Raw genomic sequence first — 24,192 nt, 5'->3', positions numbered from 1 at the left:
ATATTGTCAAAGTCATATGATGTATATCTTAAACAACATAATTCATCTTGAGTCATCAGCATACTTTGAAATTTTGCAGAAGACTTTGACAAGGCCCTTCAATATGAAAAACAAGCTGAAATGTTTTCGAGCCCAAAGGAAGAAGAAATGTCAACCAAATGGAGCCACATCACCCCTGAACGTTATAGAAACGATGAGGAAGATGTGTTTGATGCTGACGGTTAGTCACTTTTCAAAGACTGTTTACTTACAATACTCAAACACTACTTAGTGGTGCATAAATGTTATTGTCTTCGTTGGTTTAGGTGAAGAGGAAATTCGGCCAAAAAAGAAGTGCAGAAAAGAGAAATTACAGATCCTCATCCAGGCACCCCCACTGCCAGTGCTCCCACCATTGAACTTTCCAAACTCCAGCGAGTACCAGACCACTTCAGCCAGTACCAGCCAATACTACCGGTACACCATTCCAAGGCATCCAGGCCGACCTCACAGCCCAGCGAGAAGCAGCACTTACAGGCTCAGTCCAGACAGGAATCATGCATCCAGCTCAAGCCAGTACCAAACCACTCCAGCCAGTACGAGCCAGTACCAGACCACTCAAGAAGCAGCAGGAATGCCCTTGAAAGTGAACGTTAGTTGGCTATTTAACTGTTGATAGGTGGTGTTAAACAGGCTGTTACAACGGGCAGTAATACGAATTACCTCTTTGACTTTTGTTGTCTTTGCAGTTTTCCAGTTAAACATGAAAGTTCAAAAAATAGTTGAGAACCAGGGAGAAATTATGCGCATGCTGAGAGGGCTGGCAGCACAGTCTGTGGGGCCAGAAGCTGTGGATGTTCAAGATCTCATTGAGAAGCCTTTCAAGACTCTTGAGCAGCTTACGGCCTTCTGTGAACAGCTCGACACTGATCTTCTGCTCAGAAAGCAGCTGGTAATTAGTTTTAATTCCCCACTGCAAAATTATCTTGCTCAGTTATCAAAAAACATGTTCTAATCAAGTACAATATTGTTGTTTATTTATTTGTATAGGTGAAAGCTCTTACTGCTCTTGGTGGGCAGAATTTGGCAGACAAGGTGAGGACAATGCTGAGGAAAATTGCCACAAACAAAGTCCTAGAGCAGCTTGGTCTCCGTGGAAAGACAGGCAAAGTGGCGTTTGAGGACTTGCCCTTTTACAGAATAATAATAAGTAAGTGTTAATAATAGGTTTCCATCTTTGAACATGTTGCATGTATGCTCACAAAGTTGATCTAGCTGTTATTATTACGGTATTTATTCTAAAGGGAATTCTAAATTGTGCTGGTGATTCCAGAGGCATGCAGGGGTGTTTACAAACAGATGACCACAGCTGAAGTAGATTGTGAGCTTGGAGAGGTCCCGAAACTGGCCACTTTTCGAAAGGGAGGTTCAAAGTTTGAGGTACGGAGAATTATGATAAGATATCCCAATTTTGAATTCCATTTTATTGAAGTTCCACTGCATGTCTTTTGAATTTGCAATTATAACTACTTGCAGGAGAAGAGGAGGAATTAAGAGGAAGCGACGGCGAAGAAGGGCAAAGGGAAGTGTAAAAAGGAAATGGACAGTGAGATGAGTGACCAGGTAAATGATAAAGTAATTATGCCAATGTTTTAATTCAATTCATGAAGATCCCAGTTCTGTGTTGAATTTGCAATTATAAACACTTGCAGGAAGCGACGGCGAAGAAGGGCAAAGGGAAGTGTACAAAGAAAAGGGACAGTGAGATGAGTGACCAGGTAAATGATAAAGTAATTATGCCAATGTTTTAATTCAATTCATAAAGATCCCAGTTTTGTGTTGAATTTGCAATTATAAATACTTGCAGGAAGTGAAGAAGAAGAAAACAGGGAAAGGGAAAAGAACCAAGCAAACGCTAGTGAGACCAGTGAGCATTGAGCAGGTAAACAAGGAGTAAATTATGCCATGTTTTAATTGAATTCAATTCATCTACATTCCAGGGCTGTCTTTGTTGTATTTGTGAATATCTATAATTATTTACTTCCAGGAAGAGAACCAACAAGAAGGGGCAGGAGTACACTGACGCGCACGACCAAGACCACAGCATTCCATTTCTATTCCATCCATCCATCCATCTTCTTCCGCTTATCCGAGGTCGGGTCGCGGGGGCAGCAGCCTAAGCAGGGAAGCCCAGACTTCCCTCTCCCCAGCAACTTCGTCCAGCTCTTCCTGTAGGACCCAAAGGCATTCCCAGGCCAGCCGGGAGACATAGTCTTCCCAACGTGTCCTGGGTCTTCCCCGCGGTCGGACGTGCCCATAACACCTCCCTAGGGAGGCGTTCGGGTGGCATCCTGACCAGATGCCCGAACCACCTCATCTGGCTCCTCTCGATGTGGAGGAGCAGCGGCTTTACTTTGAGCTCCTCCCGGATGGCAGAACTTCCATTTCTATTGTATTATAATTATCACTAATAAAGAATTATTGTTTAATTTTCTGTTTTGAGTGTCAGTCCTGACAATATAGCACAAAAACAGACGTAAATACCACTGCATTCCATTTCTATTGTATTATAATTATCACTAATAAAGAATTATTGTTGAATTTTCTGTTTGAGTGTTATAGTCCTGACAATATAGCACAAAAACAGACGTATATACCACAGCATTCCATTTCTATTGTATTGTAATTATCACTAATAAAGAATTATTGTTGAATTTTCTGTTTGAGTGTTAGTCCTGACAATATAGCACAAAAACAGACGAAAATAGCATGTTCCTAAACAGTTCCCTAAACGTTCTTGCCAAACGTTCATGGCTAACGTTCTGCTAACCAAGCAAGAACTCCACAACCTCACGTTCTTTGAACGTTACAAACTAACGTTACCATAACAATGCCACTACGTTCTCTTAATGTTCACATAACGTTCACGTGTTACCTGGGCTCCTGGCATCTCTCCTCGCGCTGTCTTGTTTCTTTTTGGCACTTTGGGGGCGGGTATGCTTAGACGGCCCCTCCTTTCTGATTGGTCAGGCGAAAAATGCTGAAAAATGCTCTGAGCCAATCAGAAGTATAGCAGGGCGGGTCATCGTCAATATGTATCAAGATTTACGGAGGAAGAAGTGGATAAAAAAATGTCGCGCGCTGATGAAGGTTATTTCATACCACATAAACACAATACAGGGTAATACAAAATGTGACCCAAATAAATAATAAGACAACAAACACCATAATCACATCTTTCAGCCAGAACTGGTCCACCAGCAATAACATCCAACCATAACATTATTTTATATTTTCACTTCTTCTTGAACATGTGTTTTCTAATTTATGGAATTTCTTTTGATTCAGCCATAAAATTAATGAAATAATCTTTGAATTTTGTTTTTAAAATGTTAAAAATAGCTTTTAATAATGTATTCTGAAACAGTTTAAAATAATCAGAGAACTGACTAACACTGACCCTACACAACTATGTTGCACAATTAAGTCTTTTTTTTTTTAAAGCGAAAGAGGTAATTTCAACAGGTACAGCATCATATGTCATATCTACATGTAATAAGATTTGTAACAAGGCAAACCGTTTGTAAATTGGTCGAAAATCGAGCAAGTTATGGTAATTTAATTAGTACATGTACCATTGACATCAATGTAATGATTGAGGCTAGATGTCCGAGGTAAGATGGCTACAACGTTGCTACACTGGAGAATGATTGGTCATATGAAAAATGCTCACAGCCAATAAGAAAGGAGGGGCCGTCTAAGCATACCCGCCCCCAAAGTGCCAAAAAGAAACATGACAGCGCGAGGAGAGATGCCAGGAGTACACAGAGAGCGCGCAGAAAGGCGTCGCGCGCGCGCAAAAAGGCACCACGCGCGCACAGAAAGGCACCGCGCGCGCGCAAAAAGGCACCACGCGTGCGCAAAAGGGTGTCGCGCGCGCGCACGAAGTGGAGAATCAGCGCGCGATAACAGTTTTTATGCGCTCTGATTTTTGGCACTAATGTGACGCCATACGAGCACCTCCATTCGTCCTTTAAAGCTCCTCCGGGATCTGGTTAGTTAGCGCCGGGTCCGTTAGCTGGATGCTAATAACTGGTGCCGCTAACAACTGTTCGCTGGTGTAGTTGAAAGAGCCTCTCAACTGTTGTTGTCGGTCTGATCTCTTTAGTAGCGTCCCCACCGTCAGTAGGACAAACAAAACACTTCTAAACTGCATTTTTAGAAGAGCACGACTTGATCGACTTGATAAAAAGTAAATGTAGACTAAATGTAAAAGTATAAAAAAGTACAAAACGAACAAAGAACAAAAACAAAAGACAAGGACGGAGTGAACTGCAGCAGTGGCCGTCTAGATCGACGCACGCGCACTAAACTTTTAGTGTGCGGCCCTCAATGGAAACAAGTTTGGACAACCCTGGTCTCAGCAGTAGTTGATAACAGTAATTATCTTTTTTTTCTTTTTATCGTCTTTATGAGCAACCTGTATCAACAATGAATAGAGCAGATTAATTTAAAGTTGAAAAAGGCATCAGTGCCTCATCTGGCGTGAACCTCACTGCACGTCACTGGTTCACATGCAGGTATGGTAAATGGTAAATGGTAAATGGGTCGTACTTGTATAGCGCTTTTCTACCTTTTTAAGGAACTCAAAGCGCTTTGACACTATTTTCCACATTCACCCATGCACACACACATTCACACACTGATGGTACGTCAACATTGATTGATTGATTGAAACTTTTATTAGTAGATTGCACAGTGAAGTACATATTCCGTACAATTGACCACTAAATGGTAACACCCGAATAAGTTTTTCAACTTGTTTAAGTCGGGGTCCACTTACCGTATTTTCCGCACTATAAGGCGCACCGGATTATTAGCCGCACCTTCAATGAATTACATATTTCATAACTTTGTCCACCAATAAGCCGCCCCGGATTATAAGCCGCGCCTACGCTGCGCTAAAGGGAATGTCAAAAAAACAGTCAGATAGTTCAGTCAAACTTTAATAATATATTGAAAACCAGCGTTCTAACAACTCTGTCCCAAAATGTACGCAAATGTGCAATCACAAACATAGTAAAATTCAAAATGGTGTAGAGCAATAGCAACATAATGTTGCTCGAACGTTAATGTCACAACACACAAAATAAACATAGCGCTCACCTTCTGAAGTTATTCTTCATTCGTAAATCCTTCGAATTCTTCGTCTTCGGTGTCCGAATTGAAAAGTTGCGCAAGCGTGGGATCCAAAATGGCCGGTTCCGTCTCGTCGAAGTCATCGGAGTCAGTGTCGCTGTTGTTCTGTGAATCCTGCCTTCCGGAAAGCTCGGACCACAGTTGTGACCGAAATATCTGCCCAGGCATTTACGATCCACTGGCAAATGTTGGCGTATGTCGTCCGGCGCTGTCTGCCCGTCTTAGTGAAGGTGTGTTCGCCTTCGGAGCTGTGTGAAAAAAGCCACCCGGCCTCTTCGCGTAAACTTCCCTTAACCACTCGCTCATCTTTTCTTCATCCATCCATCCCTTCGAGTTAGCTTTTATGATGACGCCGGCTGGAAAGGTCTCTTTTGGCAAGGTCTTCCTTTTGAATATCACCATGGGTGGAAGTTAGCATGGCAAGCTAGAACCACAGTGAAGGATGACTTCTCATTCCCTGTGGTGCGAATATTCACCGTACGTGCTCCCGTTCCACAGTGCGGTTCACAGGAATATCAGTTGCTGTGAAATACGGTAGTAATCCGTGTGCGGATGGAGAGATTGCGTCTTTTTATGAACCGGATCCTTGTCGCTTAGTAGGAGCCATTTTGTGGTCTTTACAGATGTAAACAGGAAATGAAACGTACGGTGATATCCGCGCGTTTTTTCTTCTTCTTCCGGGGGCGGGTGGTTGCTTACAGTAGAAGAAGAAGCGCTTCCTGTTCTATGGGGGCGGGTGCTTTCCTTGGCGGTTGCTTGCGTAGAAGAAGAAGCGCTTCCTGTTCTACCGGGAAAAAAGATGGCGGCTGTTTACCGAAGTTGCGAGATCGAAACTTTATGAAAATGAATCGTAATAAAGCGCACCGGGTTATAAGGCGCACTGTCAGCTTTTGAGAAAATGTGTGGTTTTTAGGTGCGCCTTATAGTGCGGAAAATACGGTAAATTGATTCATGATACAGATATATACTATCAGATATATACTATCATCATAATACAGTCATCACACAAGATAATCATCAGGGTATATACATTTACATGTTACATTATTTACAATCCCGGGTGTGGGATGTGGAGGGGGGCGGTGGGTTAGGTTTGGTTGTTATCATCACTTCAGTCATCAACAATTGAGAACAGAGAAATGGACATTGAAACAGTGTAGGTCTGTCTTGGTAGGGTATATTGGATATGTACAGCAAGTACTGGACATAGAGAGAGAGAGAGAGAGAGAGAGAGAGAGAGAGAGAGAGAGAGAGAGAGAGAGAGAGAGATCAGAAAGCATAAGAAAAAGTATCTACATTTGATTATTAACAATCTGGGGAGGGTGTTAGTTTAGGGTTGAAGTTGCCTGGAGGTGTACTTTTATTGCGGTTTTGAAGGAGGATAGAGATGCCCTTTCTTTTACACCTGCTGGGAGCGCAATCCACATTGATGTGGTATAGAAAGAAAGTGACCTCAGACTCACAACATTTCATTAACACTTTGTGTTAAGTCCGCCCAGGATGTAATGATATAAAACATTATCACATAATTGTTGAATATGATCAAAAAGTGCTTATACACAAACAATTCTTAAAACCAAGGTGTATTTAAAAAAATAAGACAATATTCTTTCTTGGTAAAAATAAACATTAAATATTGTTTTGGCTTCCCAAGAGTCATATTTTGTGAATTTAATGTTTAATTTCCATTTTAATGAGTGTTTTTATTTTTGAGTGCAAAATGAGTTTCCGTCGGGCTTATGTGACTTCATGCAGGTTGAGATTATCGATCCATTACTCTATTCTAAGACAGCACAGCCTGCATGTTTAAGTGCTTAATTAACTATCTGAGACAGTGTGTTTATTATTCAAGTTTAGATTGGGGTTTTGACTTTGTAATGGGGAAAGATGTTAATGGCTCTTTTTTTTTTTTTTTTTTTTTGTCCTGTCCAGCTTCTCAGGCAAATCATATAGTTGATGTAGATGCCCATATTGGCTGGTCAAATTTACTTTACAAAAGAGAAGTGTAGGATACTTCTCTTGTTGCCGTATTTGTATATGACTTTATTAAATGTATTTATATTATCATTTGGTGCAGCCGGGCCGTAGCAGGAGGGGATAGAAAGAGAGAGAAAAAAAGAAGACAGAGGGGGAAATTGTGGGGACAAGAGGGGGATTAGACAGAGAGACAAAAAACAACAACAGCAAACACAACAACAACAACAACAACAACAATAGAGCAACATCAGCAAATACGACATGTACCAATATGATGGTAAAAGTGATAGTAAATAAGCAGTTAGCGAAAATAAAAAATAATACAGAAATAACAATGAGCATTATTACACTACAAATGAAGCAATACAAACACCAATAGAAATAGCGCTATTGATAATGAACAATACCAATAATTTACCTCTATTATCAACAATACAGTTGTTCAAATGCAACAATTCATATACGTAATTATAACTAGAGATACGAAAGAATGCAGAAAAATGGTAGGGAAGAAAGAGAAGCAACCTATATTAACCATGTAGATTGTTATAGTAACAATAGGTTAAGCTTTGTCAGTGTGCCATGTGTTATACCCAGTTTACCCTAGGGCAACAATGTTAATATATGTTTGATGAAACGTGATTATGTGCATGAGTGTATGTATGCATATGTACTTGTATATGTACAGAATGTGTATATGTGTTTGTACAGTGAATGTATATGTACAGAATGTGTATATGTGTTTGTACAGTGAGTATAAATGTACAGTATGTGTATATGTATGTTTGTACAGTGAATGTATATGTACAGTATGTGTATATGTATGTTTGTACAGTGAATGTATATGTACAAAATGTGTATATGTGTTTGTACAGTGAGTGTATATGTACAGTATGTGTAAATGTATGTTTGTACAATGAATGTATATGTACAGTATGTGTATGTGTGTGTTTGTACAATGAATGTGCGTCTGGATGTACAAACTTTGAGTATGTAGATATGTACTATATTTGTGTATGTATGTGGGAGCGTAGGTATATATGTGAGTATATATGAATTTGTATGTACAATATATTTGACTCCCAGTGTGCGTGGGAGCCAGAGTACGGCCCCGGCCTCCCAGAGAGCCCAACCCACAAACAGTAGGTGTGGCGCCCAGGGAACCAGGGACCACGGCCCCCACGCAGCCAGGCCGGCCAGCGACAGGAACCTCAGAGCCACGCCCACCGCACAGCACACAAGAGCCAGCAGCAGGCCGCAGACAGACGCACGTGGCAGAGGACAAGGGCACAAGAAAAGCAGGGGGGACAGCCAGACCCCAAGCCAGCGAGAAACCACACTCCACACGGGCAGAAAGGCGGGACACCCCGCCCGGGGGGCCCAGAGACTCCCCGCAACCGGACGGGAAGACCGCCCGTGCCCTACCGGCAACCAGGCCCCCACGAGCCCACCCCCCAACCCCGGAGAGTGCGGCGCGGCTCTCCCCCGGCCACCCTACCCAAGCCGGCCGCCGCAGGACCACCCAGCACGGGGCCACGGGAACCACTCACCCCACCCACAGGGACCCCAACGATGGAGATGGAACAACCAGCAACCGCCCTGTCGAGGCCCCCCCCCCTGAGGGAGGGGAAAAATTAAAAATAATATTAATAAAATATATTTTTTTTTAAAATAAAAAAAATAAAAGAATTAAAAGAAGATCACAGACATGCTGACACACAAGATCACTACCCCAGCAGCTGGCCGACACGCAGCACCTTGGAATACCTTGCAGCACCAAGCTACCACAATAGACGCAGGGACTAGACCCAGCAGGCCCCAACCAAGACGGGCACCCGGAAGGGAAGGACGGTGGGACCCAGGAGCTCCAGACACGCAGTCCGGATGCAGTAGCCTGAAGCGCCGACCCCCGCCCGACAAGCAGGCCCAGAGCGTACCCCCAGAAATATACATTCATACATATATACATATACATACACATATACATGTACACACACACATACACATACACATATATACATATACATACACATTTATACATATACACGTACATATACATACATACATACACATACACATACACACACATATACATACATTTCCACAGTTCGTCAGCCCCGACAACCACCATGCGCGCGCGCTGCCACCAGTCACAACATCAGCCACCCCCCTGCACCAGACCCAGCAGCCACGGGCGCCCACACCACAAACAAACGGCAGCAGAAACAGCAGCTGCAATACCCCCAGACAGCCAGCACCACCCAATCAAATCAAAGCGATCGAAAAAACTGCGATCGGCAACCACACGCCAACAGGATCACGGACACCAGCCCGCGCCAGCCCGCCAGTCAGCCCAAACGCCCCCCCCCCCCCCAAAGACCCCACCACCCAAACCTGCATAAACACACCAACGCCCAAACAACCGAGACATAGCATCCAGACCAGACATGGGGGCCGCGCCGCCACCACATTAAGTCACCAACAGAGACCCCACAACGCAAGGTCGGGCCACACAGGCACGGACCCCACCCAACAGGAAGGTAGACCCGCGCAACGCCACACACAAATAAATAATACGATTTTTAAAATAATTAAAAAAAAATAAAAATAAAAAAAAAGTAAATAATAAAAATAAAAATAATAAATAAAAAACAATAATAACAAATCAATAAAAGCCTAAAAGCCTGGCAGGCCACCAGACCGCAGTCCCCGCAACCCTCGCCGGCCGAGGAGGCAATGAGGGGTTCGCCGTACTCCCGAACCCCAACCCCCCCATGCATGTGTAAGGCCCCCAGAGTGTCTACTGTGTAGTTAAAATTAGGAGGTCAGTCGTTACAGCCGACCTCCAGTCCCTATTGATGTGTGTACTGTAGCGTGAGTGAGATATGTATGCTTGTGGGAACTAATAATGCGATTAAAATTGGGGGACATCAAGGTCATGGTGGGTCCCAACCAAGCCGAGCCCCCAAAATCCTAAGTGTCTAATATGCAGCTAAGATTGAGGGATGGACGAGCAGGGGACAAGACAGGAGGACTGGAGCCCCATATGAGGCATCCTCATCCCCCGCCATGCCTCCCCGCAGGACAATCCCCCAAAGTCTTATATATGTGTGCTATAAGTAGGAGGAGTAGAGGGCCCGGACAACACCCCCCAGTCCATGTTAATGGCTCTTTTATTCATGTTTGTAGTAAAGCTAGCTAGCGCTAACTTATACAGCGAATGACCAGTGTTGTTTTTCAAAGTGTGGGTATTAATCAATTTTGCAGTGATTATAATTTATAACAGTAGTACAGTGCCAACAGTCCCTCGTTTCCATTTTAGTGTAATGAGTGGTCCAAAACCTCACCGTGATGCTGATTTTTAGATGGTTTGTCATTTTTAGTCAATTCTACATGGCATACAACAATATAACATTAAGAAGTAGGGACATACACAAATGCTAGCATCACACTTGCATTTTTAACAGCCACATGCTCAGTTATTCTGTCTGCTAAAGACATCGTGATCATACTTGACAGAAGCACTCCATTCTTCAAATAAAGATGTGCAGCGAAGCCTGAAAATGATTTGCATTTATTCCGTTCAAAATGTCTTGATACACTTTTGGTGGTCAAGCTGTCGGGACTTTAGTATTGTATCGTCCAAGTCAGTTGTGATGCTATTATGTTAGATCCACTATGGACCGGACTCTCACTATTATGTTAGATCCACTATGAACTGGAATCTCACACTATTATGTTAGATCCACTATGGACTGCACTCTCACACTATTATGTTAGATCCACTATGGACTGGACTCTGACACCATTATGTTAAATCCATTATGGACTGGACTCTCACACTATTATGTTAGATCCACTATGGACTGGACTCTCACGCTATTATGTTAGATCCACTATGGACTGGAATCTCACGCTATTATGTTAGATCCACTATGCACTGGACTCTCACACTATTATGTTAGATCCACTATGGACTGGACTCTCACACTATTATGCTAGATCCACTATGGACTGGACTCTCACAATATTATGCTAGATCCACTATGGACTGGACTCTCACAATATTATGCTAGATCCACTATGGACTGGACTCTCACAATATTATGCTAGATCCACTATGGACTGGACTCTCACACTATTATGTTAGATCCACTATGGACTGGACTCTCACACTATTATGTTAGATCCACTATGAACTGGACTCTCACACTATTATGTTAGATCCACTATGGACTGGTCTCTCACACTATTATGTTAGATCCACTATGGACTGGACTCTCACACTATTATGTTAGATCCACTATGGACTGGACTCTCGCACTATTATGTTAGATCCACTATGGACTGGACTCTCACACTATTATGTTAGATCCACTATGGACTGGACTCTCACAATATTATGCTAGATCCACTATGGACTGGACTCTCACAATATTACGCTACATTTACTATGGACTAGACTCTCACAATATTATGCGAGATCCACTATGGACTGGACTCTCACAATATTATGCTAGATCCACTATGGACTGGACTCCCACAATATTTTGCTAGATCCACTATGGACTGGACTCTCACACTATTATGTTAGATCCACTATGAACTGGACTCTCACACTATTATGTTAGATCCACTATGGACTGGTCTCTCACATTATTATGTTAGATCCACTATGGACTGGACTCTCACACTATTATGTTAGATCCACTATGGACTGGACTCTCGCACTATTATGTTAGATCCACTATGGACTGGACTCTCACACTATTATGTTAGATCCACTATGGACTGGACTCTCACAATATTATGCTAGATCCACTATGGACTGGACTCTCACAATATTACGCTACATTTACTATGGACTAGACTCTCACAATATTATGCGAGATCCACTATGGACTGGACTCTCACAATATTATGCTAGATCCACTATGGACTGGACTCCCACAATATTTTGCTAGATCCACTATGGACTGGACTCTCACACTGTTATGTTAGATCCACTATGGACTGGACTCTCACACTATTATGTTAAATAAATGATAAATGGGTTATACTTGTATAGCGCTTTTCTACCTTCAAGGTACTCAAAGCGCTTTGACAGTATCACCACATTCACCCATTCACACACACATTCACACACGGATGGCGGGAGCTGCCATGCAAGGCGCTAACCAGCAGCCATCAGGAGCAAGGGGTGAAGTGTCTTGCCGAAGGACACAACGGACGTGACTAGGATGGTAGAAGGTGGGGATTGAACCCCAGTAACCAGCAACACTCCGATTGCTGGCACGGCCACTCTACCAACTTCGCCACGCCGTCTATTATGTTGGACTGGACTCTCACACTATTAAGCTAGATCCACTATGGACTGGACTCTCACAATATTATGCTAGATCCACTATGGACTGGACTCCCACACTATTATGCTAGATCCACTATGGACTGGTCTCTCACACTATTATGTTAGATCCACTATGGACTGGACTCTCACACGATTATGTTAGATCCACTATGAACTGGACTCTCACACTATTAAGCTAGATCCACTAAGGACTGGACTCTCACAATATTATGCTAGATCCACTATGGACTAGACTCACCCTATTATGCTAGATCCACTATGGACTGGTCTCTCACACTATTATGTTAGATCCACTATGGACTAGACTCTCACAATGTTATGCTAGATCCACTATGGACTGGACTCTCACAATATTATGCTAGATCCACTATGGACTGGACTCTCACAATATTATGTTAGATCCACTATGGACTGGACTCTCACGATATTGTGCTATATCCACTATGGACTAGACTCACACTATTATGTTAGATCCAATATGGACTGGACTCTCACACTATTATGTTAGATCCACTATGGACTGGACTCTCACACTGTTATGCTAGATCCACTATGGACTGGACTCTCACACTATTATGTTAGATCCACTATGGACTGGACTCTCACACTATTATGCTAGATCCACTATGGACTGGACTCTCACACTATTATGCTAGATCCACTATGGACTGGACTCTCACACTATTATGTTAGATCCACTATGGACTGAACTCACACTATTATGTTAGATCCACTATGGACTGGACTCTCACACTATTATGTTAGATCTACTATGGACTGGACTCTCACTATTATGTTAGATCCACTATGGACTGAACTCTCACACTATTATGTTAGATCCACTATGGACTGGACTCTCACACTATTATGTTAGATCCACTATGGACTGGACTCTCACAATATTATGCTAGATCCACTCGACGTCATTTACCTCCTTAATGTAGTAAATGACCGCCATAACCATAACACCAGGGGGAGCTCTACTAACCACGTTAAACCCAGATTCCAATCTAACAAAGGTCTTAACTCATTCTCTTTCTATGCCACATCAATGTGGAATGCGCTCCCAACAGGTATAAAAGAAAGGGCATCTCTATCCTCCTTCAAAACCGCAATAAAAGTACACCTCCAGGCAACTTCAACCCTAAACTAACACCCTCCCCGGATTGTTGTTAATAATCAAATGTAAACAATCAAATGCAGATATTTTTCTTATGCCTTCTGATCGGGGGGGGGGGGGGTGTCCCCACATCTGCGGTCCCCTCCAAGGTTTCTCATTGTCCCATTGGGTTGAGTTTTTCCTTGCCCTGATGTGGGATCTGAGCCGAAGATGTCCTTGTGGCTTGTGCAGCCCTTTGAGACACTCATGATTTAGGGCTATATAAGTAAAGGTTGAAAGAGAATAGTTAAGACCTTTGTTAGATCGGAATCTGGGTTTAACGTGGTTAGTGGAGCTCCCCCTGGTGTTGAGGTTATGGCGATCGTTAAGGAAGTAGTTTGACATGTACTTCGGTATCAGGGAGGTGTAGCGAATTTTATAGACTAGGCTCAGTGCAAGTTGTTTTACTCTGTCCTCCCCACTGAGCCAGCCCACTTTGAAAAAGTGGGTAGGAGTGAGGTGTGATATTTGCGCTTTACCTTCTCCCCCTTGGTTCTATTTTTAGGAAGTACAGTATTGCATTTCATTTTTATGCCGATGATTGCCAGATTTATTTTCCCATGGCACAAAATAACACGGTTCAACGTCTTATTGACTGCCTGCACGACATCAAAGTCTGGCTTTCAGCTAACTTCCTGAGCCTAAATGAAGATAAAACAGAAGTTATGTTGTTCGGTCCAAGTCGCTCTCTCTCCCCCAACGTTGACCTCGGCACTCTGACCCCGTATCTCAGCGACTCTGTCACAAACCTGGGGGTAAAGTTTGACTCAGATTTTAAATTCGAAAAACAAATCAGCAGCGTCGTTCAAAAAAGCTTTTATCAATTACGCCAAATAGCGAAAGTGAAACCGCTTCTATCAAGACATGATCTTGAGAAATTAATCCACGCTTTTATCTCGACTCGTCTTGATTATTGTAATGCCCTTTATGTTGGCATTAGCCAGGCCTCCCTCGCCCGCCTGCAGCTCGTGCAGAACTCTGCTGCTCGTCTGCTAACACAGACCCGCAGACGTGAGCACATCACCCCTATTTTAGCGTCCCTTCACTGGCTCCCTGTGCGTTACCGAATACATTTTAAACTCCTTTTATTTGTTTTTAAATGTCTAAACAACCTCGCGCCAACCTATCTCTCCGACCTCCTTCAGCCTTACTGCCCCACCCGATCCTTAAGATCAGCCGATCAGCTGCTGTTGACGGTCCCTGACACAAGGCTGAAGCTTAGAGGTGACAGAGCTTTCGCCGTTGCTGCTCCCAAGCTCTGGAACGACCTACCCCTGAGTGTTAGACAAGCCTCCTCTCTTCCTGTTTTAAATCTCTCTTAAAAACATACTTTTATTCCATGGCTTTTAACACTGAGTGATATCCATCCTGCAATGGCGCCCCATAATACACCTGCTGTGATCCTGTTTTTATGTTTTTATTAATTCTATTTTAATTATTTATTTTTTATCGTGTTCTGTTTGTGTTGTGTTGTGTTTGCTCGGTACTCGTTTTATGTTTTAACCTGCTCATTGTACAGCACTTTGGCTACCCCTGTGGTAAATTTTAAATGTGCTCTATAAATAAAGTTGATTTGATTTGATTTGATTTGATCTGGGGTGGAGGTCTAGAAGAACATACCTCTCAAAATTGTACCTCGGTACTCCAGCACAATATTATGTACTGTGCCTATTAAATTAAATGCAAATATGTCACATATTTATCGGCTTAAAGTTTTATAATTTTAATTATTTATTTTTGTGTTGGGGCAGATGTTAGTTAAAATGCAACCAATCAGTGTGTTGATATTTTGTTGCTAACACTTAAACTTCACAGCATCACTTTTTGAGACGAGGTGATGAACAACAATCTAATAGATTGGCAACAAACGATACAATGGCAACGTCGCTTTCCTTTCACAACGTCTGGTTTGGAGCACGTTACCTGCCGTAGTGACGTCATTGAATGGAAACTGTCACTACTTGCAAGATGGCCGCCGAACCAAACAAGACTGAAATTCTTACTCTTTTCAAAAGACTGAGATCCATTCCGACAAACAAGGTAATTGTATACAACATGTGTGTTGTACGTGTATCAGACATTTGATGTATATTTTGTCAGTGGTATTTTGTTATCTTCATGTTCCTCGCAGCAAGGCCCAGGACATGGGTCAAACAGCTAGCTGTGGCTAACAGCTGCTAGCTGCCGGTAAAGGCCACGTATACGATGTATGTTGCCCGTGGAAGCTAATCACATAAGGTGCATGGGCTGTATCAAGTCATGACTTGGCTGCTTTTGGGATGCAACTTTGGAATCAATACAGTTACGTTATTAATGTGTAGTCGTCCAGTTTGACACTGTTGCTAGTCATTTCTGAGAGGAATTCACCGCTATTGTTTTGACTAATCATCATCGCTAAATGTATATGACATGTATTTTATCCTGTAGCCTACTTAAACGTAACTCGGTTTATTTTCCGTTTACTCCTGAAAGACAACGTTGTCAATAGAATTGCCAGAATCCCCCCCCCCCCCCAAAATGTTTTATTTGTGTGTGTGTGTGTGTGTGTGTGTGTGTGTGTGTGTGTGTGTATGTACACTACCGTTCAAAAGTTTGGGGTCACATTGAAATGTCCTTATTTTTGAAGGAAAAGCACTGTACTTTTCAATGAAGATAACTTTAAACTAGTCTTAACTTTAAAGAAATACACGTTATACATTGCTAATGTGGTAAATGACTATTCTAGCTGCAAATGTCTGGTTTTTGGTGCAATATCTACATGGGTGTATAGAGGCCCATTTCCAGCAACTATCACTCCAGTGTTCTAATGGTACAATGTGTTTGCTCATTGGCTCAGAAGGCTAATTGATGATTAGAAAACCCTTATGCAATCATGTTCACACATCTGAAAACAGTTTAGCTCTTTACAGAAGCTACAAAACTGACCTTCCTTTGAGCAGAATGAGTTTCTGGAGCATCACATTTGTGGGGTCAATTAAACGCTCAAAATGGCCAGAAAAAGAGAACTTTCATCTGAAACTCGACAGTCTATTCTTGTTCTTAGAAATGAAGGCTATTCCATGCGAGAAATTGCTAAGAAATTGAAGATTTCCTACAACGGTGTGTACTACTCCCTTCAGAGGACAGCACAAACAGGCTCTAACCAGAGTAGAAAAAGAAGTGGGAGGCCGCGTTGCACAACTGAGCAAGAAGATAAGTACATTAGAGTCTCTAGTTTGAGAAACAGATGCCTCACAGGTCCCCAACTGGCATCTTCATTAAATAGTACCCGCAAAACACCAGTGTCAACATCTACAGTGAAGAGGCGGCTGCGGGATTCTGAGCTTCATGGCAGAGTGGCAAAGAAAAAGCCATATCTGAGACTGGCCAATGAAAGAAAAAGATTAAGATGGGCAAAAGAACACAGACATAGGAAGACTGGAAAAAAGTGTTGTGGACGGATGAATCCAAGTTTGAGGTGTTTGGATCACAAAGAAGAACGTTTGTGAGACGCAGAACAACTGAAAAGATGCTGGAAGAATGCCTGACGCCATCTGTTAAGCATGGTGGAGGTCATGTGATGGTCTGGGGTTGCTTTGGTGCTGGTAAGGTGGGAGATTTGTACAGGGTAAAAGGGATTCTGAATAAGGAAGGCTATCACTCCATTTTGCAACGCCATGCCATACCCAGTGGACAGCGCTTGATTGGAGCCAATTTCATCCTACAACAGGACAATGACCCAAAACACACCTCCAAATTGTGCAAGAACTATTTAGAGAAGAAGCAGGCAGCTGGTATTCTATCGGTAATGGAGTGGTCAGTGCAGTCACCAGATCTGAACCCCATTGAGCTGTTGTGGGAGCAGCTTGACCGTATGGTACGCAAGAAGTGCCCATCCAACCAATCCAACTTGTGGGAGCTGCTTCTAGAAGCGTGGGGTGCAATTTTTCCAGATTACCTCAACAAATTAACAGCTAGAATGCCAAAAGTCTGCAATGCTGTAATTGCTGCAAATGGAGGATTCTTTGACGAAAGCAAAGTTTGATGTAAAAAAAATCTTATTTCAAATACAAATCATTATTTCTAACCTTGTCAATGTCTTGACTCTATTTTCTATTCATTTCACAACGTATGGTGGTGAATAAGTGTGACTTTTCATGGAAAACACAAAATTGTTTGGGTGACCCCAAACTTTTGAACGGTAGTGTATATATATAAATATATATTTTTTTACCAAAGTTGTCTCTATCCTCTGCCTCTCCTTAAGTGCCTTTAATGCATAATATGTACTTTGGCTCTCTAAAAGTTTACATGTGTCTTTACTCATAAAAATATAACACGGTCAAAGCTGTTGCCTTTAGCTTTTTTTTAATAATTAGTTCATCAATGAGTCTTTTAAGAGCTTGTGCAATGCAGTTAACATAAACAATTACCCTGGAAATACATAGACACTAATAGTATGGATTAGCGAATGAACGATATGTTTTTTTCAGGGTCAATACCGATTTTTAGGAGTCAAGGAGGTCAATAACTGATATTTAGAGCAGACATTCATTTGCCGTAAAAGTTATTTAAACATAGTGTACATCAATAAACAGCTGGGCAAGGCTTAAAGTGTTGTTTAAACATTATGTTTAAGGAAATGCTAAATGAACTAAAAATATCAACACTACAGTAGTATGGTCCACTAGATGAGACCAAACCAGTCAGGTGACTAAAGGGTGTAATTTCATGTCTAGAGGGCTCTCGTAATTTTAAAAAACGTATTTAGATGGTAGTAAATAGGTTTTTTATGTTTAAACTATAAAAATATTTGATTTATATTTGATTCCTACTTCGCGGAAATTTCTTAATCGCCAGGTCCGGATCCAATTAACAGTGATAAACGAGGAATTACTCAGTTGCGTAAAGTTAGAAAAAAGCCCAAACAGAACAATTGCCAAAAGAAAAGAGGCAATTATGGATTCCAAGCCTCATTCAGAATTTGGATGGGAAGAATGTTGGTAACGTCCCAATTTGAGCAACTCTTTTTGTATCTGTTATAGGGCTGGGCGATATGGCCTTTTTTTAATATCTCAATATTTTTAGGCCATATCGCGATACACGATATATATCTCGATATTTTGCCTTAGCCTTGAATGAACACGTGATACATATAATCACCAGTATGATGATTCTATATGTCTACATTAAAACATTCTTGTTCATACTGCATTAATATATGCTCATTTTAAACTTTCATGCAGAGAGGGAAACCACAAGTAAGTCAATTTACCAAAACTGTATTTATTAAACAGTTATTAAGCAGTGGCACAAACATTCATGTCATTTCCAAAACAGAAAGTGCAAGATTGTCAGAGACATTTTAAAACAAGTTATTAGTGCACTTTTGTGCATGGTGTTGCTAAGATGACTTATCAAAACAACACTAAATTAAAGTGCACTTTTTGTACGGAACGCCACTACAATAGTTTAAAACATTATGTCACACAATATATTTTAATACGTGTCACATAAAAATGAGCTACATATCAAATTGTATATGTCCCACGGTGTTGATGTGGAAATAGTTCCTTCGGCATTTAGTTGGTGTGGCACCGAACGGAGATGTTGACATGTAAAGACATATTCCCGCTTGAAGCCAAACCACCGTCAGACGATGGACCCCGTGCTGTTTTTCTTGGGAATTAATTATTCTTCCATTTGTTACCAGATTCGCACCTTCTTTCTTTCGTATTACCACTCAAACCACACCGTAAGCTGTTAGCATCACAGCTAACGTTACCATGTCGCTACCTGTCTGCTCCGCGAGAGCGTGTGACGTTGCTCACGTGACAGTATGTGACGTATGTAAGAAGGTTCGCTTGTTTTAAGTTTCTGTGAGAAGGAGAGACAGGAAAGCGTGAGAAACGCATGCAGTTTAATGCCCCGCAGCTATGAGCAACTGCCTGAGAACGTATACTCGAATATCACGATATAGTAATTTTCTATATCGCACAGAGACAAACCCGCGATATATTGAGTATATCGATATATCGCCCAGCCCTAACCTGTTGTGTATTTCACGTTGGCGACATTTTCACCTACTTTTAGTTCAGTGTTTGCAATTGTGTTTAATTAATATTATTATTATTACATTTAAAAATAAGATTAACTACTTATAAATGTGTCTTGTACTGTACATCACACGCACAAAATAGTTCATTAAATACATTTCTTCTTACTGGGTGCAACAGTCCGATGTCGCTGGTAAATCAAGATGATAGCATTTCTCCTTGTCCAATTAACGTCAGTTTGCCTACATTATTTTCTTTCTTTTTGGGATCAAGTTGATCACTGTACAGCTGTATCGATGTTTGTACTTTGTACTTTCACTTTAACGCAATCGCACAACTTTGTTGGCCTCAAGAATGCCCTAAATCCTGTACTGTCCTGTCCAGAATTGTAACGATGGTGACTCAATACTTTTCATTTTGTTAAGTTAATATCTCTCGGACAAGAGCAATTACCATACCGATCCAATTATACAACAACCCTGAATACCAGACGACCCGACCCCTCTTTTTCAAGACCTGTTTTTGGAAAAAAATAATTGTAAACACAAATTTATTTTTATTTTTATTGTTGTCATCTTTTACATCATACAGTATATCGTTCATCATATTTGATTAATTCTAATGCTCAACAATTGTTGTTGTATGATTTCGCTTCATTGGTCACCATTATTTCAAAATTAGCATCATTACTCTTACTTCATTGTTTTTTAAGGTTGCGTTAACAATTGTCATTATTGGTTCGGTTAAAACAAACTCTGGGGAGTTTCTCTGTTAGCGTGGTTCATGTGGAAACGCAATCTACAAAACGCTGGTGGGCACCAAACAAGCGGACCAAGTCTAAGTTAACTATGGAGTGTTGTGGGTCACTTGAACACAAACGTGAACAGACCAAAGACACAGACCACCATTAAAATTATAGCAAAGAGCACACAGATTATTTATAAAGGAATACATCTCAGAATTATGTTGTATTTAAATGTCATACAATAAGGTTCATGTACTTCTACAAAAGTGTAATTAACGTTTCAGTGTTTGTTGTTTTAAAGTATCTCAACGATATTTAACTTGCTAATGCACATATTGTTCTTGCACAGGTATGTTTTGACTGCGCAGCCAAAAACCCCAGTTGGGCGAGTATTTCCTATGGGGTCTTCTTGTGCATTGACTGCTCTGGAATCCACCGCTCCCTGGGAGTGCACCTCAGTTTCATCAGGTAGCCTACAGTCATGGCCATAGTGTGTGCTTCATCAACTGTTCGTGGAAAACTAGGAAGAACGCTATACTGGGCTGAGTTGAGATGGTGCATAAAGAACTCAAACATCATGCATTTTGTTTGAAAGTTCTTTCGTACCTTGTTTTTTCTTTGTAATCCATTCCAAAAGGTCAGACAAAAAATAATCCTATTGGTTCAGTTCAGATTATTTTTTCAGTTAAAAAAATACAAGCAATACATACAAAACCCAAAACCAGTGAAGTTGGCACGATGTGTAAATCGTATATAAAAACAAAATACAATGATTTGCAAATCCTTTTCAATGTATATTCTATTGAATAGACTGCAAAGACAATATATTAAATGTTCGAACTGAGAAACGTAATTTGTTTTTGCAAATAATCATTAACTTAGAATGTATTGGCAGCAACACATTGCAAAAAAGTTGGCACAGGGGCATTTTTTTTTACCACTATTACATGGCCTTTCCTTTTAACAACACTCCTTTGGGAAATGAAGAGACCAATTTTTGAAGCTTTTCAGGTGGAATTCTTTCAAATTCTTGCTTGATGTACAGCTTAAGTTGTTCAACAGTCTGGGGTCTCCGTTGTCGTATTTCACGCTTCATAATGCGGCAGACATTTTCAATGGGAGACATGTCTGGATGGCAGGCCAGTCTAGGACCCGCACTCGTTTACTACGAAGCCACGCTGTTGTAACACGTGCAGAATGTGGCTTGGCATTGTCTTGCTGAAATAAGCAGGGGTGTCCATGAAAAAGACGTTGCTTGGGTGGCAACATATGTTGCTCCAAAACCTGCATGTACCTTTCAGCATTAACCTTCACTTATGTGTAAGTTACCCATGACTTGGGCACTAATACACCCCCATACCATCACAGATGCTGGTTTTTTAACTTTGCGCCTAGAACAGTCCCAGATGGTTCTTTTCCTCTTTGGTCCGGAGGACACGACGTTCACAGTTTCCAAAAACAATTTGAAATGTGGACTCGTCAGACCACAGAACACTTTTACACTTTGCATCAGTCCATCTTAGATGAGCTCAGGCCAAGCGAAGGTGTTTCTGGGTGTTGTTGAAAAATGGTTTTCGCGTTGCATAGAGTTTTAACTTGAACTTACAAATGTAGCGACAAACTGTAGTTACTGACAGTGGTTTTCTGAAGTGTTCCTGAGCCCATGTGGTGATATCCTTTACACACTGGTGTCGCTTTTTGATGCAGTACCGCCTGAGGGATCCCTGGCATTCAATGTTGGTTTTCAGCCTTGCCGCTTACGTGCAGTGATTTCTCCAGCTTCTCTGAACCTTTTGATGATATTACGGCATAGGGCTGGTTGATATGGACGAAAAAGTATATCTCGATATATTTTTACCTAAACTCGGTATTCGATATATATATCGATATATTTTCCCGTGAAAGTATGCATATAAAGATATTCATTTTTGAGCGAGATTCACTGAAATTGAAGTGAATGACAACTGTACTGTGAACAGTCAGTGGCACTTTTATTAACCCAGTTAGTGAAGATGGGTATTAATAGCACAGAAAATAAACTGTTTAAGTAGCACAGAATTACATAACATAAATATAATAGAAAAATATTCTTTCTACATAAAATAAATAACATAGCTGTGCAAATAATACATATTTGGCAGCTTGGCAACTGGTGAACAGTTTTGATTTGGACTTACATGGTAAACAACTCAAATTAATGATTTATCCAGATGCATACATTTGTCCAAATGTGGCCAAGTAGACACATTGTGGGTTTCCTGGACGTCGTCTACATCGCTAAAAGAAACATCTTAAGAAGAGAATCTATCTGCCATCTTCCACTAGTTTTTTTTAATAAATCGCCCGCTTGAATATTCCCTCTTCTCTTCTGTCTGTTGTGATTTCATTTCCTAGTTCCATGACCCGCCCTATCTTGCCTCTGATTGGCCTAATCTCAACCAATCGTGACTCATCATAGTAAACAACCAACCAAACATGGATGTTCTTATACGTGCACGCACATCTTGGAAGGGTAGGGGTTTAGTAGCCCATGAGAGGGATTGAGGAGCGGGGGAGAACAAGGAACACAACAAATAAGCGGCGTTTGGTCATTTTAACGTGAAATAAATAATATCGATATTACGATATTTTCTTAATTCATATCTTGTTCAAAAACTCGATATATCGCCCAGCCCTATTACGGACCATAGATGGTGAAATCCCTAAATTCCTTGCAATAGCTTGTTGAGAAATGCTGTTCTTAAACTGTTGGACAATTTGCTCACACATTTGTTCACAAAGTGGTGACCCTTGCCCCATCCTTGTTTGTGAATGACTGAGCATTTCTTGGAAGCTGTTGTATACCCAATTATGGCACCCACCTGTTTTTAAGTAGCCTGTTCACCTGTGGGATGTCCCAAATAAGTGTTTGATGAGCATTCCTCAACATTTTCAGTCTTTTTTGCCACTTGTGCCAGCTTTTTTTAAACATGTTGCAGGCATCAAATTCCAAATGAGCTAATATTTGCAAAAAATAACAAAATTTACCAGTTCGAACGTTTAGTATCTTGTCTTTGCAGTGTATTCAATTGAATATAGGTTGAAAAGGATTTGCAAATCATTGTATTCTGTTTTTATTGACGATTTACACAACATGCCAACTTCACTGGTTTTGGGTTTTGTACATTTCCATATTCATCATAAGCAACAATAATTATTATATATATATATATATATATATATATATATATATATATATATATATATATACACTAATAATAGTTCCATAGCGGAAGTAGTAGTAGTATGAAAACCAAAGTAATTTTTTCAAAAATAAATAATGCAAATCCAATTATTCCCTTCCATACACAAATGACCATTAAAGGTGATTTATGATGATTCTACTGTAATCTACATTTAACACATTCTTTGGTGTAGATACAATGTATTGGATAACCTTAGGTGTCCTATTGATAACTCACTTTCTGCGTATGCCTCTGGCTCATGTGTATTAAATGTATAGTATGGGTCAAAAGGTATGGTCAAAAGTAAACTTACTAAACAATGCTATATTTTATATGTATAGATTCACCGGTCTCAACATTAAGTACACCTGCCCACTCTCGGATTGATACAGAGCAGCAAAAAAAGCTGCTTTTACAAGCATTTTGTCACTGCATGTCGCACATCGATGATAGTGTGTGCATGCCACGATTAGATAAATACTACTTTATCCTACTTTCTCTTTTGT

The 24,192-nt window shown here is 41.0% G+C and overlaps 1 protein-coding gene and 1 long non-coding RNA gene across 4 annotated transcripts in view; both read left to right on the top strand.

Annotated features, from left to right (window-relative positions):
• The first annotated feature begins 1,362 nt into the window (after positions 1-1,362).
• Positions 1,363-2,184, top strand: LOC133616249 (uncharacterized). Its single transcript, XR_012050870.1, has 5 exons — positions 1,363-1,419; positions 1,516-1,602; positions 1,692-1,757; positions 1,847-1,921; positions 2,027-2,184. It is a non-coding gene; the product is annotated as an uncharacterized lncRNA (long non-coding RNA).
• A 13,396-nt stretch (positions 2,185-15,580) lies between these two features.
• The window catches only part of arfgap2 (ADP-ribosylation factor GTPase activating protein 2), a 39,274-nt gene continuing 30,662 nt past the window's right edge, over positions 15,581-24,192 (top strand). For all 3 annotated transcript variants that reach the window (XM_061975173.1, XM_061975172.1, XM_061975171.1), the window contains exons 1-2: positions 15,581-15,722; positions 20,812-20,930. In XM_061975173.1, the coding sequence (XP_061831157.1) occupies positions 15,627-15,722; positions 20,812-20,930 (215 nt within the window). In that variant the 5' untranslated portion in view covers positions 15,581-15,626. The remainder of the gene's footprint in view (positions 15,723-20,811; positions 20,931-24,192) is intronic.

Source organism: Nerophis lumbriciformis, linkage group LG15 (assembly GCF_033978685.3).
Source record: "Nerophis lumbriciformis linkage group LG15, RoL_Nlum_v2.1, whole genome shotgun sequence".
Taxonomy (NCBI): domain Eukaryota; kingdom Metazoa; phylum Chordata; class Actinopteri; order Syngnathiformes; family Syngnathidae; genus Nerophis; species Nerophis lumbriciformis.
The sequence above is the reverse complement of the archived record's forward strand: the minus strand, read 5'-3'. Positions and strand labels throughout refer to the sequence as shown.